Source organism: Vipera berus (assembly GCF_964194415.1).
Source record: "Vipera berus genome assembly, chromosome: Z".
NCBI classification, from domain to species: domain Eukaryota; kingdom Metazoa; phylum Chordata; class Lepidosauria; order Squamata; family Viperidae; genus Vipera; species Vipera berus.
This window is the reverse complement of record NC_138205.1, coordinates 19,607,311-19,628,109: the sequence shown is the minus strand read 5'-3', so window position 1 is coordinate 19,628,109 and position 20,799 is coordinate 19,607,311. Positions and strand designations below refer to the sequence as shown.

Here is a 20,799-nt window from a genome sequence, read left to right as displayed (position 1 = left end):
AGAGAGAGAGAGAGATTCACATAGATATTATGATAGGCTTGATAATTTGGTTCACACACATTTTATTAAACAGTGATGTCTTGTTATTGATGTCTTGTTATTGATTGATTTAATTTAGATGGTTTCCTAACATGCTTACTCTAAGGACAGAAGCTGGTAAGGCAGGAACTATCAATGAGGACCCAGATTGTTGGGGGCAATAAGCTGACTTTGTAATAATGCCGCTTGGGGGGGCCCCGAAAGCCCTAATAAGCAGGCATATACATAGAATGAAGGCTATTGCTAAGCACATTGGTTTGTGCTTAAATTGTAAGCCGCCCTGAGTCTTCGGAGAAGGGCGGGATATAAATGGGATTAAAATAAATAAATAAAATTCTCAGGCCAGACAGAGTCATTATGTTAACATGGAGGAGTCTCCAACGCTCAAAGCTGAGAAAAGAACAACGGAAAGTCAGCACTGAAAAGAATACAGAGTAAGAGAGTTGGAAGGGACCTTGGAGGTCTTCTAGTCCAAGCCTCTTTTGACCAATTCTCAAACTTACGACCATTGCAGTAGCCCAACGGTCACATGATCAAACTTCGGGTGCTTGGCAACTGACATGTTCTTACAACGGTTGCGGCGTCCCGGGGTGCTCTTGTGGTGCAACCTTCCTGAGGAGCTTCTGACATGTAAACTCAATGGGGAAGGCAGATTCACCGCATAATTCCCTTCACAATTGTAGCGATTCACATGACAAAAAGGCCATGAAATGGGGCCTGATTCACTCAGCAAGTGTCTTGCTTAGGAACAGAAATTTGGGGCTCAATTGTGGTCATAGGTCTGACATGAAGGGATGGAAAGAAAAGACCTGGGATTTAAACCCTGGGACTGACCTTTATATAAGGCTCAATTCTTGCATGTTTGCGTATACCCTTTTTCTCGTCTGCAACACGGCAGCTAAAGTAACCTTACTGAAGCTGCGAAACTCCTCCGTTAGCTACTTTACAAAATTGGGAAGTTGCGTTGCTGGAAAACTGGGCTGTATTTTCATGCCTGGCACAAACCAACGCTGGCCCACAAACTTCCCAGCTTAATTTTAGTTTAGTCTACCATCTTGTACTGCGCCAGTTCAATTATATGACACTCACTCTCTCTCTCTCTCTCTGTTTTTCTGGTTTAGATTATACACCTACTTAATTTTAAAAATCTAGGAATCACATTCGATGTGGGGAAATGGGGTGGGTTAAAATCAAAAGTCTAATAATTAAAAGTCATGGTATTTCAATCCAATTTTCACCCGCAATGCACTTTTAGAAGCTTTTTGGGTGACCCACCCCACACAGCTTTGGAGAGTTGTTTTTAGCTCCACCAAAGTTGTGTGCAATGGAAGTGCTAGGAAGATCCTGCTCTATTTTAGACGTTTGTTGTTAGCTATCCGCTTGCTGAATTTGCTGAAGTTTCTCATCACACAAGGCACATACCGTATTCCATGCCCAAATCAAAAACTGCAGGATGGAGCTTATCTCAGAAGAACATATTGATATGTTCTGGTGCCTTATTCCCAAGTAAGGAGATATTTCAGGGATGACAGCACATCCCCGTAATTCATTTTTCTTTAAAGGGAAGTCACAGGTAGCTTGTGGGCTTTCTGCGAGACCACCCATTTACCCACCCATATATACAAGCTGATCTTCCTATAATTTTATCTTGGTCTCACCTGCCTTGAGAAGTTTTTATTTTTTTTAACCAAAGATGGCACAGAGAGCAAGTTGGGGAAAAAAGAAACAAAATGAATAAAAAAAAAGATTGCTTTGGATTGCTGGAAACTTTGGCAGCTCAAACTGGAGGGTCTCATAGAAGAACAACGTAGCACATCTGGAATTGGTGCCTCAGAATTTTGGGTTACCTGGTCCAGCTGCTTGGCTTTCCCCCTGGCCACTGTGTGACCGGCTCATCTGGATAGAGCTACCCCACATATGGACACCAAGGTGAGCCTCTGGAACAGACTCCACAAGAAAAGGGTTGTTTGCACCTTTGGAAAGACAAACAATTTGTACGTTAAAAGGAGTAATTTGTGCTCACTAAAAAATTTCCAACCTGATTCCTAGTTCATTTATCCATCCTCTCTTCTATTTACCTGAGACAAATTGCTCTAGTACCAATGTCTATGGAAATTTGTAGTCATTCATGTCATGGTTGTCCCAAAGATGCTTTTTCAGGAGGCAACTGGACTTTCTTGATTTTTCTTTGAAGACGTTTCACTTCTCATCCGAGAAGCTTCTTCAGCTCTGACTGGATGGTGGGGAATGGAAGGATTTATACTCCTTGCAGACAGCTGGTCATTTGCCTTCTTTTAGAGAGTCGTTGAGGCTGTTGTAGGCTGGAGATAGATGGTGTCGTGGCCCTCCCCCCCCTGTCGAGAGAGGGCTGTTCAATTTTGACATAGATGGCCTCTTTGACCCCTCTTTCAAACCAGCGGTGTCCTCTCTGTCCAGACCCATTTGTACTACTCAGGTGACCCTGATAGCACAGATAAACCTCCAGGTGGCCTTCAAAGAAGAACTAAGAAAGTCCAGTTGCCTTGTGAAAAAGGGGGCTTTGGGATATGGTTCTGTGAGAGAACCCGTAGACTGCATCAGCGATGGTGAATCTTTTGGGCTTGGTGTGTCAAATTTTTTTTGAAATGCCTAACCTGACTCTGCTGTCCTGTCATTGCCTCCCCACCTTCGGAAACAAAAAGAGAAACAATTCTTTACATATACATTTATTTTAAAAAGCATACAGCCCGGTCATGTGGTGCTATGCGTTATATAAACAAATGTCCAATAATTACAAAAACGAAATACAAGTAAAAAAAAAACCAACTCATTTTCAGAGGGTCCAGAGGCTGCTTTTTGCATGGCCTCTGCAGCTTCCCAAAATTATGCAAAAATGGGATGTGATATCAAGAATAGCCATGGAATGGTAGGGTACCACCCAAAATTTTATTGCATGTCGTAGGTTTGTCACCACCAGAATAGATCAGGGCTTTTCAACTTTTTCACCCATTGTACCACTTTTAGGATATGGCAACATCCGAGTACCACCAGTCGTCTTGCAAGGTGTTAAAAACTTGATGACCAAAAAAAAAAAAGGAAAAAGTGATGAAGCACAGGTAGTCCTCGGCTTACAACAGTTCGATTAGTGACTGTTCAAAGTTACAATGGCACTGAAAAAAGTGCCCCCCCCCCAAGCCACAGCCGAGCAAGACACCTGCCTGCCTGCCTGGCTGCGCTCTTCCTCCTGTCTGAGGTTTTCATTGTTGTGAGCATTTCTGTTGAGGATTGGCAGCGGGGGTGGGGTGGGGGGTGTTTGGTTTTTATTCCCCCACCCCTTCTGCTGGGTGGTTGCAGCAGGTTTTGGTCACTTCACATGACCCTGCGACACTGTGCCCGTCATAAATATAAATCAGTTGCCAAGCATCTGAATGGAAATCACAAGACCCTGGAGATGCTGCAACATTCCAGCTGATCGGTGCTTCTTCTGGGCTCAGCAAAAATGCCAGGATCAGCGCCGAGCTCCAGCTGGAGACTGGCGCTGATCCTGGCGCTTCCGCTGAGCCCTGACAGCCCTGCAACTCCAGCCATCTCTCGCTCAGGCTTGTGCGGTGCTGCCACCGGTTCAGCTCCTTCCCTCCCCCCGCTACCATTTTTCTAGGATGGTCACATGCCACCTGCCAGGTGCCAATGTACCACAGGTGGTACCCGTACCACTGGTTGAAAAGCCCTGGACTAGATCATCCTAATAAGATTGCTGATTGGGCCAAATAGACCTGTTGAAATAATACTGGGCTCCAGATCAGCAACCTGTCCCTTTACAGTAGAGGTGCCCAGTCTTGGCAACTTTATGCTGGCTGGGGAATTCTGGGCGTTGAAGTCCACAAGTTTTAAAAGTTGTCAAGATTAGACAACTCTTGCTTTACAGCTTTCTGTTCCTTAGGGACATGGCAGAACCTGAAAGAAGGGCAGAGCTACCCTATCTGGGCTATGACCATGACAGAGCAGCAAAGAATTAACATTTGGTGTCTCTTGCCTGCTATCTAGAGGTCATCCAGATTTTTGCAGGGAAGATATGGTAACTCTAATGAAAACCTTCAGTTGCCATTCAGTTTGTGGGAACGAACTCTACTTCCCTCTTGCACTTTTGCCCTTTAGGTATAACTTAACAATTGTTCATTCCACTTTCAACATATACTTCAGCCTTTGATAAATTCATTTTCAGAGCCATACTCCTCAGTGCATCACACAATCTCATTTTTCACTGCAGGCCATTAGCCAGCTACATATCTGTGGTGGCATCCAAACATACGTGCAATATCCAGGTCCCTGTCAGCAGAGGTGTAATATTTCCACAAACAAGGAGAAATCGCACATCTTTGTCTTCTGTTCGGCAATGAACCATTTGCAAACATTGGATTTATTTTCCCATAAGCACGCCTTCCATTCGTATACCACACTCACTGCATTCAGCAATCAACCTTCAACTCGATATTTGTGTAAAATATCTCATAAATTGAAGCATATTAATTTTGTCACACACTTCCTTTAAATCAGAATATAGATAACCATCACTTTGTTCACATTCATTCATATTTTTTACTCCTCAATGATACACTGCAAAGCAAAAAATCTGGTCTGCGTAGGCTTTGGCAGGGAAAAAACTGCACTACACTTTCCCCGTTTCACACACAGTAACTTTCTGTACCCTTTTAATCAGATCTCTGCTATACCACACATTTAGCAAACTTGTCTGCCTGTAGTTTGGACATTCATTCTTACTATTTTTCCCTTTAAAAACCAGGGGGAGTCTGGCAGCACTTTTTCTGGCTAACTAATTTTATTAAAAGGCATAAGCTTTCATGAACTGCCAATCACAGCATCCGATGCAATGAATGATTTGACTGGTTTACGATTTGATTGGGATGAGGGGATGGGAGGAGATTCCAAATTTAGCCCTACGTCGGAAGTACTGTATGGATCTGATGAAGTGAACTGCAGCTCACAAAACTGCAGCTTTTAATAACGTGTGTCAGAAAATACACTACCGTATTCCTCCTGATTTTTGGCTACCATAGATTAGCTTTCTCAACCTTGGCATCATTTAAGATGTGTGGACCAACTCCCTGAATTCCCCAGTCAAAAGTAACAAATTAGCAAACCTGTGTAATTCTTAATTCAAAGAAAATATCCAAAGGATGCCAAATCCAAACTCTTTAAGACTAGTCTGGAAAATGATCAATATGTCATAACGTGCATTTTTCTGAATAGTTGCTGTTGCTCTTTCTTCACTTGTTCTTTCATTCTGTTTATCCTTGAAATGCATCCACTCTGCCAACAGTCACCTTAAGTGGCAAAAGAGGAAAGCTATGGCAAATTTGTGACACAGGTTACACACAGGCCAGGGGTAGGCAACCTTGGCTCTTTTATGGATCAGGAATTCTGAGAGTTGAAGTCCACGAGTCATAAAGGAACCAAGGTTGCCTACCCCTGACATAGGCCAATTTGGGAGTAACAAATGAGTAACAGTGATATTATTATTCAGAAAGCACAAAAGACCTACCTGCAAATCTGCAGATTTGAGTACACCAATGTTGACCAAGCCTTGCCCACTGAAAGAGAAGTTAGCAGTTCTGAAAGAAGAGAGCATAAGACTGGAAAGAACAAGGATACTCACTATTCCCCAGGCTGTGTTCACTGCAAGATTCCATGAGTGGGATGCGTTCCTCGGCTTTCTGCCTCCCCCGGCACCCCTTCACCTTGGTGTCTGTATTGGCCTGAACCATAAGTGGCTCCTGGCGCTTTCGGCGTTGCTTCTTTTCAATGATACGGCGCTGAAAAGGAGTTCAAGAGAGATTGCAAGCAAGGAAAAGTTACCATCTACTTGCTTACAAAGAGGCACACGTAATTCATTTTTAAATGTCTGTTCTGACACTCAGTGGCAGATCAGCTTTCCAGGGCAGCCTTTATTTTTATTTTTCATTCCCTACTGTTATTCTGAAAGTGCAAGGTCCACTTTTTTTTTTTTTTTATTGAAAAGTTTTAAAATACAGTTTTCCATTAGAAAAAAAAAAAAAAAAAAAACCCTTCCCCCTCCCTCTACCCCCCCTACCTCCCCCCAACGTCCCTCCCTCCACTTTTTTGACTGAATATTGGTCCATTGGTTGCAACAGGGATTGACTGACCTGCTTGTTCCCCAAGCCTAACACTGTGGGCTGAGAGTGAGTGAGCTGTCCAGACTTGCATTGGATAGTGAGATGGGCAGCATTATAAACTTAATAAATAAATGCAACCTACTTTCAACTCTGTAGGATTCATTTCTGACCAGAAACAAGTAGAACTGTTTTTAGCCAGGAAGCAATTGCATAGGAATGAATGTACTATGACTTGCTGCCACCGCCTTCTCCTTTTCCTTCTCCTCCTCCTCCTCTCTTTTCTCCTCCAAATTTCCATTGCAAAGCGAGAGAGCGAGCTGTTAAGTGAATTTTGCCCCATTTTACAACCTTTCTGGACACAGTTGTTAAGTGAACCACTGGAGCTGTTGAGTTGGTAACAAGGTTGTTAAGTGAGCCTGGCTTCCCCGCTGACTTTGCTTGTCAGGTCGCAAAAGCTGATCACAGGACTCCAGGACACCGCATCTGTCGTAAGTACGAATCAGCTGCCAGGTGTTCGAATTGTTATAATGTGACCACAGGGATGCTGCAAAATGGTCGTAAGTGTGAAAAATAATACTATGTCACTTTTTTTCAGTGCCATTATAATAACTTTGAACAGTCACTAAATGAACTGTTGTAAGTTGAGGACTACCTGTAGTCCTCAAGCTATTCTCCAAAGCGCCCGAAGGCAGGACAAGAAGCAACGGATGGAAACTAATCAAGGAGAGAAGCAACCTGGAACTAAGGAGAAACTTCCTGACTGTTAGAACAATTAACCAGTGGAACAACCTGCCTCCAGAAGCGGTGAATGCTCCAACACTGGAAGTTTTTAAGAGGAGACTGGACAGCCATTTGTCTGAAATGGTATAGAGTTTCCTGCCTGAGCAGGGGGTTGGATTAGATGACCTCCAAGGTCCCTTCCAATTTTGTTGTTGTTGTTGTTATTTAGATTTAATTTTAAAATAAAATAAAAGCTGAACATTCACAAAGGGCTCGGCTATATTTTCCAGGGATGTACCTCAATCCACCTGGTTGAGAAGATGCCTCGTTGAGTCTCTTTCACTCCCTAGCTCTGAACTAAAATATTTCTTACTGAGATGGGGTAAGATGTGGTATTATTTTTATTAAGGGTGTTGTTCTTCACATTGTGTTATTTATATATCAGCTTTCCTCTCAAAAGAACCCAGAATCTTCGAGACGGCACACTTCTACAAGGTGGGAGCCCAAACACCATGCAACAAACCTCTTCGCATAAAGAGAAGAGCGGGCTTGTGTTTTTCAAACACCCACTACAAGCAACACGATGGAAGGACAGAGTTTAGAGTTCCGTATCTTACCTGCAGTTTTCCTACAGACAACATCATGTCCCTTATGTGTCAATTGCTCCACACTGCTTTTAGCCTCCCCACCTCATCTCTCACTGCATAAGATGTTTCTTCACACCAAGAGCCATTTCTTCTCATCCCAATACCACCACAGAATCGGAAAAAGTCTTTTCCCCAGCACAAAATACCTGGAATTCAAGTTTCTGCTTCCGGATCAATGCTGCCTCACCACTGCCATTGCTAGAAGGAAAAGAGGTGCCAGTGTTAAGAGGTGAACTGGGGAAGGCACGGAGGCGGCGATACAGATTGTGGTACATTTTGAGATGTGGCATCACTCTGCCAGCGCCAGGGCAGCCCCATCCGCTGACAGGTGGGCCCCCAGGATTACCTGCTTCCCAGAGATTCTGAATGTCATGGCATTACAGGGACTTTGTGACCTCACAAAAGCTTTCAAGGGCATCCAGGTCTGGGTTGGGAAAAGGGTTTTTGTGCTGAGACATCGCTTCCCCCGCAGCGTTCACCCCACCCAAAGCTCATTAATTGAGCACTATTTTCCATTCTGTTTTCCAAACCAGTGTCCGTCAGACATCCGATGCTACCGTCCCAATCACATCCAGTCAGCATGATTAACCACGATGGCTGGAAGATATAGGAGTTGTGGTCTATATCTTCAGATACAAGATCAGCAAAGGCCGATTCAATGCATCATGTTTTAAATCCCGTTTAAGCATGTTTAAGCCACTAAATATTGTATTGTTGGGTACAATTAACAATCTTGCATTCTTTGGTGTCATGACGGAGCTACATTAATGAGCCATGGACATTAGATGTTAAATCAGCTACCCCAGGATCTTCCCCCAAGCTTTAATCTGATCCGCATCAGCTAAATGAATCTCTTGTAGTGTTATAACATCTATCATTATGTTATGTCATGTCATGTCATGTCATGTCATGTCATGTATCGTATCGTATCGTATCGTATCATATATCATATTATATTATTATATTATATTATATTATATTATATTATATTATATTATATTATATTATATTATATTATATTATATTATATTATATTATTATATTATTATATTATATGCAATTCTATGGTTCCACATTATGGTGATTTTATTATGGTTTCATCTTAATATATTATCTCCTATCTTGTATTGTCCACATATTATTATTTTAGACACATACATATACATACATTTACATTTATTTGCTGACACTTTAATTAAACTAAATTTTCATATCAGTCATTGCACGATCTCTGTAGATACCATACGCTAAATAAATGAATAAAAGCCATTTTCAAGGACCACTCCCGTCTTGAGAGATATCGCCTCAAAGACAGAGGCAACCTTTTCTATACAGTATTGCATATTCAAGCTGCCATTCTTTCTCCACCAGGGTCATCTCAGAAGCCCCACAAAAGTTCAGGCCTCAAAGTCCTTTTGACAGTCAAACTAGTGTAAAATCAAAATATATACAAAGTACTGAGACGCCCCCAAAGCAGAAGGCTACTATTCTAGAAAGAACAAAAATAATGCGATGTGCCATCCTAAAGCATCACTGAAGGCTAGACCAGGCTGGGATATTACGTTTAGATTAAAAGTTCAATAATATGAGCTTCTAATGTCACAACTGAAGTAGAAGGCAAAGTATAATTGTCTTATGTGGAGACAATTTATTTATTTATTCAGTCTATAGGCTGACTGAATCCCAACAACTCCAGAGAGTTTATAATTAAAAAGTAAAAAAAAACAACAACAAATATATAAACTAAAACAATCTAATATAACAGGGCCTCAACCATTTCTATCTCCCTGAGCCTGGGAGAATAAACAGGTTTGCTTCTCAACTGTCATCAGAATGGGAGCCATGTTGATTTCTCAGAGGAAATCATTCTATGGGCAAGCACCATGACAGAGAAGACACCAGAAGAAATTTCTAATCAAGGGGATCTGGAGCGGGCCCCATCCTGCTTGATCTCACCAGATGGACAGAAACAACAAAGGCAGGCAGTTCCTGAGATTAAAAAGGCCTTATGCCACGAAGCATCTAAATGTAGAGGTGCCCTATCAAAATAGTGGCATGTGATTTTTTTAATACGCAGATAAGTCACGGAAGTTACAATCAAAGCCCACCAAAGCAAAAATGCATTCTGATATTATCTTTTTTTTCCTGTGTGAACTTCCTTCCCTTCCATCTTCCAAAGAAGTTTCCACCGTTTCTAGGAATAGCAGAGACTTTTTAGTTGTGGCCCTGAGATGGTGAGAGGCCTAGCCAAATTCTACTTTTTGGCCTTGGGGGGGAGGGGGGGGGAAACCTGTCCAACCACATTGCTCACTAGATGATGTGAGGCCAAGCTTGCCTCACAAAGTTGTTCCGAGGATGAAAGCCAGGAAGTGGAATCACTCGCTCTGCTTTTAATCCTTAGAGCAGTTATTTCTCAACCTTGGCATTTCGAGATGTGTCGACTTCAAGTCCCAGAAGCTTGCTGACTGGGGAATTCTGGGAGTTGAAGTCCACATGTCTGAAAGTTGCCAGGGATGAGAATCACTGCCTTAGAGAGAAGAGACAGAAATGTAATGAATATATATACAGTATACGAGGCCCATCTTATCTCTTCTACTGTTTATATGTAGCTACTTACTGATGTACTAGAAAAAAAGTGCAGTCTTCATTTTGACCATCCATCCATTGGCCCACTATTGCTCCCAAACGGATGCAAATTCCAGCCTCCACATCAGAATGGATCTCCTCGAACCCATCCCCAAGCCAATCACTTCACACTGGCAATCCCATCAGGTTTTCACTCCAGTATTAATTCCAATTCTTTTTTTTTTTAAGTGGAACATTCTTCCTATTTGAAGCCTGTTCTGAGTGGCTGGTAGGTTCATGTCTGATACAAGGGCCAGCCAATCAGTGCTATGGATAGCCTTCTTCTGAGAAAAAGCAAACAGGAAGTATGTCCTTTGCATTTTGAGTTGGTCACAATATGGACGGCAAATAAAATGAAAATTCTGATGCTAAAATAGGAGTAGCTATTTAAAAATAAAAAATAAAGACTCAATCCTTCAAAGAGACTTCCAATGGAAAATCTCAGCCTTGCTCACAGGTGTGACACGACCCACCTAGGCTTTCCTTCCCAAAACATTAAGTACAGCTAGTCGTTGCTTAACAATGATAACTGGGACCAGAATTTCTATCACTAAACAATGCAGTTGTAACATGCAATGTCACATGACCATACTGCTTAGTATAAAGGCAGTTCTGGCAATGCCCAGTTACCACTGTTAAGCGAATCATAGGTTGTTAAGCAAGCACCTCATGATTGTGACTTCTGACTTCCTGCTGGCTTTCCCATTGGTTTTGCTAGTAGTGGGAAGCTGGCAGATAATGTCAGAAATTGCGATCATGCAACCACGGGACAATAAGAAACCTGGGCCAGTTGTCTATCACATGGATCATAGTCATGTGATCTTGGGGGGGTGCTGTGATGACTAGACTTTCAAGAACCCCTGTGAATATCACTTTTTCAGTCCTGTTGTAAGTCCAAATGGTTGCTGAATGAGTGGTTGTTAAATCAGGACCACCTTAGCACATAGGCTGAGGTAGGCTACCAAATTTAGACAGAAAGCCTCAACTCTTCGCTGCCCATTACTGGTTGTTTATATTTGTATACACAGCATAAAATAGGGCTAGACTCTAGTACTCTTTTCCATTGGAAGTTTGAACAGATTTAAACAACCATTCCCATGTCACTGTTGTGTTGTCATCTTCCTTACCTTCCAGGAGTGGATGTAGTTGAGGATTCCATTATGCTGGAGGGGAAAAAATCAGTACAGAAGAATCAAATCACAAACATTAAAATGGCTTTCCCCATGCTAAATCAGGTTGTAATCATACAGTGAAATTAATTATTAGTCTTCTGTCTTTATCATAAATATTGTGCTCCTATCTCAAGCAGGCCACATCTATAGAACTCCAAGCCATTTTAATCTAAATATAGGTCTATAGCAGACATGTCAAACTCTTGACATCACGTGACGTCGCACAATGTATCGGGACGTTTTTGCCATTGCTGGCAATGGGCTGGGCACGGCTTCCACATGATGCATCTAGCCCGCGGGCTGGCAGTTTGACACCTCTGGTCTATAGTATTACATTTGGGCTACAAAAATCCTACAGATCATTAGATGACAGCAATGTGATCTCTAATGTTATGTTCAGAATCTGGGGGATTTCATGCATGTAAAAATGATAAGCTTACATGCCAAGGTTGTGACCTTGTCTTTTTTATTTATTTTTATCATTTAAAAGTAGAGGTAGTCCTCAACTTACAACCATTCATTTAGTAACCTTTTGAAGTTACAACCTACACTGAAAAAAGTGAGTTATGCCTGTTTTTCACATGACTATTGCAGTATCCCCGTGATCACATGGTCAAAATTCAGACACTTGGCAACTGGCGTGTATTTATGACTCTTGTAGTGTCCCGGGGTCGTGCGATCATCTTTTGTGACATTCTGACGAGCAAAGTCAATGGGAAAGCCAGATTCACTTAACAGCCACATCATTAACTTAACAACTGCGGTGGTTCACTTAACAACTGTGGCAAGAAAGGTCATAAAATGGAGCAAAACTCACTTAATAACTGCCTTGCTTAGCAACAGAAATTTTGGGCTCAATTGTGGTTATAAGTCAAGGACTACCTATATAGCCTGCAAAGGCCATCAGTAAAAGGTTGAATGCCTTTCTTAATAAGTGAAGAGAGAGAATGGGCTCTAAAAGTGAAAGTATTCCCACTGCTGAGAACTTGGTAACTTTACCTTATTCAAGCTGCCAACATTTTGATAATGTATGGGAAATTAATTTAACTCTCTTTTGTCATAGGTATATATTATTAAATAGGGACGCGGTGGCTCAGTGGGTTAGGACGCTGAGCTTGTCGATCAGAAGGTCGGCAGTTTGGCGGGTCGAATCCCGAGTGCCGCGTAAGAGAGTGAGCACCTGTTACTCATCCCAGCTTCTGCCAACCTAGCAGTTCGAAAGCATGTAAAAATGCAAGTAGAAAAATAGGGACCACTACGGTGGGAAGGTAACAGCATTCCATGAACCTTTGGCATCTAGTCATGCCGGCCACATGACCATGGAGACGTCCTCGGACAAGCGCTGGCTCTTCGGCTTTGAAACGGAGATGAGCACCGGCCCCTAGAGTCGGAAACGACTAGCACGCATGTGCGGGGGAACCTTTACCTTTACCTTTTATATATTATTAAATGAACTATGATCCTAGCAAGAGTGATGCCTGGAGAACATTTTTGGCCCAGAAAGGCTGCCATAAGAGATTTTAAGGGGTTTAGGGAGGCAGGGAGAATGAATTAAAATAATGATTTAGGCAAAAAAAAACTCAGGGGAGAAAATTTCAATCAAATGCTTTCTCATTAATTTAGCAGCTGTCCCAGAAAATGGCTGAGATCTACAGATGGTTTCCAATACTGTAAAAGACCTTCTCATGATGAATAAAGAATTCAGGATGGAGAAAAGCACACTGTGACATTTCTTTCCTGGGCTGGGTAAATAGTGACTTGATATGGGAAAGTGGAGGAAGAGGCAATTATTTTTTGCTTCAGTGCTTTTCCTAACTTAGCCAGTCAAGCCCAAAGACCTATTTTTTACCCTCAGCAATCACAGTAGATCTTAAATGTTAGAAAGATTTACAAAGCTGCCTTATGCTGTGTCAGACTTGGTTATCAAGCTTAGCATTGTTAACACTACATATGGGTTTTCCCCCCACAGGCATCTAGCTGCCCCACAAACATGTTCGGGCAACACTTTGTTGTTGTTCTGACCCTTCACTCTTCCTTCATCTTCTCTCCACCAGTGCCTCAACTTATTCTTGGTTTTATAGCATTTGATTTTCCATTTTACTCTGGCACCAACCAAAGGCACCCTTCTATAGCAGTGTTTCTCAACCTCAACAACTTTAAGATGTGTGGATTTCAACTCCCAGAATTCCTCAGCCAGCTGTGCTTGAGAAGTCCACACATCTTAAAATTGCCCAGGTTGAGAAACACTATTATAGAGGACCCATTACCATGGAAGGATGTCAGGTGACTGAGGCCTAGGCAATAGAGACGTGATAGGAGTTCACCACAGGGGCAGCTGATTACATGATGGTACACTTTTCCACTAGATCAAGAATTAAGGAGGAATATTTCACCTCAAAAAGAGAGAAAATCATATCAAGAGCTCAACAACATTGCAGACAATGGTCCTATCTATACCTACTTAGAGAAATCTAAGATTGTATTTGTTGATAATATTCAATCAATTATCTCTAGTCTTGGAGAATCACCACAAAGGCAGTATAGTTCATATTGAAGCTTGAAGAATCAACAGCCTAATTCATTCATATATATATATATAAAGCTCCCTTTTTACAACCTTGTAATCCCTTAATTTGGGGTAGAATCAGGGTGACTGGGTGGTTGGATGGATGGAAAGATGAATAAATCCATCCATACCTATAAAAGGTAAAAGGTAAAGGTTCCCCCACACATGTGTGCTAGTCGTTTCCAACTCTAGGGGCCAGTGCTTATCTCCGTTTCAAAGCCAAAGAGCCAGCACTTGTCCGAGGACGTCTCCGTGGTCATGTGGCCGGCATGACTAGACGCCAAAGGCGCCCGGAACGCTGTTACCTTCCCACCGTAGTGGTCCCTATTTTTCTACTTGCATTTTTACGTGCTTTCAAACTGCTAGGTTGACAGAAGCTGGGACGAGTAACAGGCGCTCACTCTGCTACGCGGCACTCAGGATTCAACCCACCAACTTGCCGACCTTCTGATCGACAAGCTCAGCGTCCTAACCCACTGAGCCACTGCGTCTCTTTCCATACCTATACACAACATTAAAATACATATACACATATACATATACAATACATATGTATACATACATACATACACACTCACACATGTACATTTCCTGGTGTAGGACATTACTGCAATTACATTTGTTCTGAAGTTATGGATGATTAGAAAGTAGTTGGGAACATATTATTAGATTTCTTGGATAATTTCCAGAAGAAATTACAAAAGTTTCTAATCCTCAGTGTCCAAAACCAATTAAAAAAGGCTTGCCTCCTCCTAAATGAGATTGCTGATAAAAAAAAGTATAAATATCCTTAATAACTATAAAGATTGGGTAGATAAAAACTAGACAGGAATTCTGCTGTGCTCCAAAGCGCCCTATTCTTACTGTGCTGTGAGTCCCTTTGCCTGAGTCACAGGTTTTGTATCTGATTCCACTTGTAGGTCTTGGGATTTGAGTAAAAAAACTCAGCAGATTCTACATGCTTGAAATCTGCCCATTTCTGTCCTAGATGGCAGAGTTCACAACAGCGCAACCGAGTATTGCCTTTAGAAGTCTTAAAAAAAACATGACCATAGGAGACTAAGAGTGTGGATTAAAAGCGTGAAGGCATGGTAATACCAAGGCTGTCCATTTCAGGCATCTGTGCTTATCCCAAGACAGACAGGGCATTAGAGATTAACATAAATAACCCCCCCCCCCCGTGGCGCGCGCACACACACACACACACACACACACACACACACACAAACAAATTTATAGAGAGAATGTTCTCTGTAACTTACATCTTGTGTCTCGGAGATGGCTGCACTAAAATAGGCTCCAACTGCAACTGGAAGCGGGGAGAAAAAAAACAAAACAGATATTTAAGAATATCTTGCAAAGTAGTTTTCTTAGCACCTTTAAAGTGCGGCCCAGCAGTTTTAGCTCCGACTCCGAAAGTGTCTCTGTTTTAAATCACTGGACTCTACTGACTTCTCTCTGAAGCAAGGAGTCTTTTGCTTTCTCTTTTTTTTTCTTTTTTTTTTCTTTTTTGTGCCTGGGTTACAAAGCTTCAGAATCCATTACTGCTCTCTGTGCTCCCCGTCACTTTTGACGCACGCTACAAAACACGTTTCAAATATTTGTATCCCACCGTTTGCCAGGGAATGCCAACGAAGCTAAGTGAGCAACACAACAGAACGATATTCAACACCAAAAGAAGTCAGCCTGCCTTTTTACTTACCCGCTTTCTACGGTATCCAGTATATCCCAGTTCTCAAATCACAAACATCCAAGTTAGATCTTGCCCGCCCTCCCATTCCCCCCCCCCTTTCTCTCCCTTCTTCTTTCTCTCGCTCAGTTCTGACGTTGCCTTCAAATTGCAGCTGGCTCAGTGGGAGGGCAGTTGACGGTCCCTCCTCCTCCTCCTCCTCCTCCTCCTCTTCTCCCACCAAAACCGGCATCGCATTCTCTCTTGCTTAATCAGCTTTGTCTGTCTTAAGTCTGCAGGTTCTGTGGCTGGCATAGTCTTCTTTATGGAGACTTTGTAGTTTGTTTATATAAAGGTCTACTGGAGGCTATGCCAGTAGGCACATGGTCCTCTACCATGTTCGCATATACTTAAAACCAGTGCTTTTTTTGTAAAAGAAAAAGGTGCCGGAACTCACACACGTCATACAATCCTCCTTGCCTACCCTACAAGGTTCCATCCAAAAAAGGTGCCGGAACTCCATTCTGAACGTTCTATGACAAAAAAAAGCCCTGCTTAAAACTGAGAAAGCGGGTATGTGAGTGATTAGCTTCAGAAATCCATGTGGGTACGTGTATATTTAGATAATTAGGTCCCCCAATGTCCATGGCTGTGCATAAGATCTTAGTTATGCAAGTAATGGGAAAAGACAATTGTGGGTGGGTGGTTCTGTCACCCAAGCGTGAGCATATTAATTGCCTTTCTCTATGAAGGTGGTGTGTAAGATTACTGAGCCCCCCCCCAAAAAAAAGGGAGAGGTAGTTAATCTGCCCACACAACCAGATGCAGAAATTATGTGGAAATGAGCGTGTGTGAACACAAAGCATCATACAGTTGTTAAGCATTACGATGCCCATATAGGCAGTTTTGCATAATTGGCCATTCTGTGACTTGGATTCAGATTGAATTTTCATTCAGCCAGGCTGGTACAACTCAATAGCCCATTTTGTTCTTCCTGTAGAAACTTCTGCAGACTTAGCAAAATATTACACGCTGGATCAAGGAATCCCACTGGCTGTGATGGAAGGGAGGAATTGGAGGCATCTTCTGTGACATAAATTTGCTCCTACAAAGAATTTCCATTCAGTTTTCAGACATTCCTTCCCAGCTCAGTAGCTGACCTAATTCAGGACTCTCCTGATGTTCTGAATATCACTGGCTGTCATGGCAGAATAACAGAATAACAGAGTTGGGAGGGACCTTTGAGGTCTTCTAGTTCAGCCCCCTGCTCAAGCAGGAAATCCTATACCATTTCAGACAAATCCTTTTCCAATCTCTTCTTATAAACCTCCAGTGTTGGATCACCCATAACTTCTGAAGGCAAGTCGTTCCACTAGATTAATTGTTTTAACTGTCAGGAAATTTTGCCTTAGTTCTAGGTTGTTCTCTTCTTGATTAATTTCCATCCATTGCTTCTTATAAATTGGCCTCCTCTTTTTTGTGGCAACCTCTTAGATATTGGAACACTGCTATCATGTCACCCCTAGTCCTTCTTTTCATTAAACTAGACAAATCCAATTCCTGCAACTGTTTTTTTATATATTTTAGCCTTCAGTCCTCTAATCATCTTTGTTGCTCTTCTCTGCACTCTAGAAAGTCTCAATACCTTTTTTTATATTGTGGCAACCAAAACTGGATGCAATATTCCACATGCTGTCTTACCAAGGCATTATAAAGTGGTATTAACACTTTACATGATCTTGATTCTCGTTAATGCAGCCTAGGACTGTATTGGCTTTTTTGGCCTACAGCTCATATTTAAATGTCTGTCCAGTAGAACTCCAAGATCTCTCTCACAGTTACTACTGTTGAGCCAGTTACTACTTATTCTATACCTGTGCATTTGGTTTTTCTTGCCTAAATGTAAAACCTTACTTTTCCCTATATTGAATTTCATTTTGTTAAATAGGGACCATTGTTCAAGTCTGTCAAGATCCTTCTGTTTCCTGAGCCTATCTTATTCACTATTCCTGCCAGTTTGGTGTCATCTGCAAATCTGATGAGTTGATGGTGATTGACTTTGGCTTAATCCAGTGTTTCTCAACCTAGGCAATTTTAAGATGTGTGGACTTCGATTCCCAGAATTCCCTAACCAATCATTCCCTAGCCAGGAATCTTGGGAGCTGAAGTCCACACAATTTAAAAGTTGCCAAATTTGGAAAACACTGGTTTAATCTATTTGGTAATCACAACAAATGGTAGCTCCTAGCTAAACCTGTCCAATTTTTTTTAAAAAACAAACAAACTTCAGTGTCAGGTTGATTAATACTTGGATGGGACACTCACCATGAAATCCGAGAGTGGCATACTCTAATAAGGAGTTGAACAAAAATCTCAGAAGACAGCAATGGCAACAAATTTCATGGCCATTAAAACAATATGTTTCTCTGATATGACAAGGAACCAAGCTTGTCTGAAAGGAACTTTAATATGAAAGTCTCTAGTCATCTACAGTTTTGTATCCTGTTATCATAAGCTGGTAGTCTACTTGTTCAACTGTATTTCATCAAGAGAGACACATCTTTCCTTTTTTACAGTGATATTGTTGGATTGAACTACAACCTCATCATTCTGTCCCAATCATTATCTCTAAGAGGCTCCAAAACAGAGACTTAAGATCCCCGTATTCTTGTCTAAAATCTGATATTCAGAAGCATCATCTTTGAATATGTGAATTTCCTCTTAGTATTCCTGCCTAAGATGTATTGATCAATGCAGTTTCAATTCATTTATTTAACCCTTTAAAAAATCTGTAGTAACTACTAATTACTTAGATACTGCATTTAGATTTACTGAGTTTCACCCTGTTATGTACTACATATTTTTTGTTAGCCCGACTGCTGAGCTCTTTAATTAGGAAAACCCAAATTCTAGAAATGAATAAGCAAAAAGAAAGCTTATCCAACTACTTTCTTAATCTTAATAACTTTACAAATTGTTACCAGTTGGGCTCACATTATACCTTAGGATCATGTGTCTTGTTCTTTGTCTTAGTGTAATGTGCAAACCCACTATGGTTCGTAAACTGAATTTATGACTTGATGTTATGTGTGAATTCAACTACTAGGCTCATTTCAAGAAATTATGCTTTTTAAAAAAACAAAAACATCTTAGTACATTACATGATAAGATAAACACCAAGTCATAAGTCTTTACAAACAGAGTGTCCCATATGTATTGGAACTTAAACAGAAAAATAAGTATTTCTTTTTTTACCTTTTATTAACTTACTTTATCTGGAGATTTCAGCCTTTTTGACATGCTAATATCATCTTCCCAGTGGAGCATGGCCATTGCACTTTTTTATCCTATAATCCTAAAAATGTATTTGCCAATATATTTTTGCAAAGCAGCCTTTGCTGTTTTTTTTTAAATCCCTCAAGGAATAGATCAGCTCAAGTTTAAAAGTTGCTACTTCACTTAACTTTCTCCCTGCTAATTAATATTTTTATTTCAACAACTCACTGAAGCTGCTTTATCACTTGTATATGTAATGTGAAGGGCTACGCTGCCAAACAGGTTACTGTTTTCTTATTGAACAATGGGTAACCATGACAGTGCCAGCCAGCTACAAAGGATTAAAAATGGTGTTCTGTTCTGGAATGATAAATTCCAGAATGTTTAGACAATGATTTTCACAATTCCCTTAAGGAAGTCTCCCACAGCTGTTACTTCCTGTAATCTGGCATTATCCAGATGGACCATTTCGCAATTTCCATCAATCCTGGCCAGTATAGTTGTTGTCACCAGGTTGGGAAAAAAAAGTATTCTAGAAAACCAATTTTAGCATAGCACCTGATTTCTATGGCTCTTATTTGTGCTATTTTTTTTTGGTTTATATCATTTGTCTACCAAAAATCCCATCAAGTTTATTCTCATTTTGGTTCCTTCATTTTTGATTCTCCCTCCCCTGAAACAAACTGCTCTTAGCTGGTTATCCAGGCGAGCTTACTAAACTCCTTAATCACCTTCTCATAGCTGTGACTGATCCTTACATTCCTCTCTTCCATCTTGTGCTTCTCAATTGCTTTTTGCTGTCTGCTTTTTCAGTGGATTATTAGCAGATATAAAACAAAATAGAATGCTGATATAATTTTTCTTATCTAGATAGTCCTCAACTTACAACAGTTCACTTAGTGTCCATTCAACATTACAATGGGACTGAAAAAAGCAACATATGACCATTTTTCACAGTTACCACCATTGCCACATCCCCATGATCACGTGATCAAAATTGAGTTGCTTGGCAAGTGAGTCATTTATGACAGTCGCAGTGTCCCGGGCTCATATGATCATCTTTTGTGACCTTATGACAAGCAAAGTCAATGGGGAAGTCAGATTCACTTAATCGTGTTACTAACAACTGCAGTGATTCACTTAACAGCTGTGGCAAGAAAGGTTGCAAAAGAGCCTTGGTGGAGCAGTGGGCTAATGCCTCCTTAAGTAACACCAGCTGCCTGCAATTAGTGCAGGTTCGCATCCCACCAGGCTCAAGGTTGACTCAGCCTTCCATCCTTCCGAGGTAGGTAAAATGAGGACCCAGATTGTTGGGGGCAATAAGCTGACTTTGTAATAATGCCGCTTGGGTGTGTGTGTGAAAGCCCTAATAAGCAGGCATATACATAGAATGAAGGCTATTGCTAAGCACATTGATTTGTGCTTTAAATTGTAAGCCGCCCTGAGTCTTCGGAGAAGGGCGGGATATAAATGGGATTTTTAAAAAATGGGGCAAAATTCATTTATCAAATGTCTCACTTAGCAACATAAATTTTAGGCTCAATTGTGGTCTTAAGTCAAGGACTACTTGTACTGTATTTTTCTAACCTTTTAATATTCCTGCCCACACAATCCCCTGCACCAAACAGCCCACCAAAACATTTGGACAGCAATCCACTTGGAGGCCTGCCTGGGACTGCAGAAGTAGAAGCAGATTGTAAAATCTAATTTCCAGGTCCCGTTTTAAAACTGGACCCCATTGTTTCTCAAATGTTGGCAGCTTTCTGTGAACTTCAGTGCCTAGAATTCTCCAACCTGCCATGGGGAATTCTGGGTATTGAAGTCCACACATCTTAAAGCTGCCCAGTTTGAGAAACATTGAAATATCAATCCTGCCCCTGCTGTTTGTTATTTGCTTTCTATGCAATCGAAGCTAGAATTTTGGAAAATCCAACCCATTTGGAGATTTTTCCTG

The 20,799-nt window shown here is 41.3% G+C and overlaps 1 protein-coding gene across 3 annotated transcripts in view; it reads right to left on the bottom strand.

The window, feature by feature from the left end:
- Window positions 1-15,680, bottom strand: part of LOC308677517 (tubby-related protein 2-like) — a 34,072-nt gene extending 18,392 nt beyond the window's left edge. Inside the window, exons 1-7 of one of the 3 annotated variants that reach the window (XM_081343988.1) lie at window positions 15,603-15,659; window positions 15,353-15,479; window positions 15,163-15,209; window positions 11,290-11,325; window positions 7,684-7,735; window positions 5,693-5,849; window positions 1,887-2,012 (exon numbers count right to left, since the gene is read on the bottom strand). In XM_081343988.1, coding sequence (XP_081200114.1) covers window positions 1,887-2,012; window positions 5,693-5,849; window positions 7,684-7,735; window positions 11,290-11,321 — 367 coding nt within the window. In that variant the 5' untranslated portion in view covers window positions 11,322-11,325; window positions 15,163-15,209; window positions 15,353-15,479; window positions 15,603-15,659. The other 2 variants (XM_081343989.1, XM_081343987.1) reach the window with 2 other exon arrangements.
- Window positions 15,681-20,799: the final 5,119 nt, after the last annotated feature.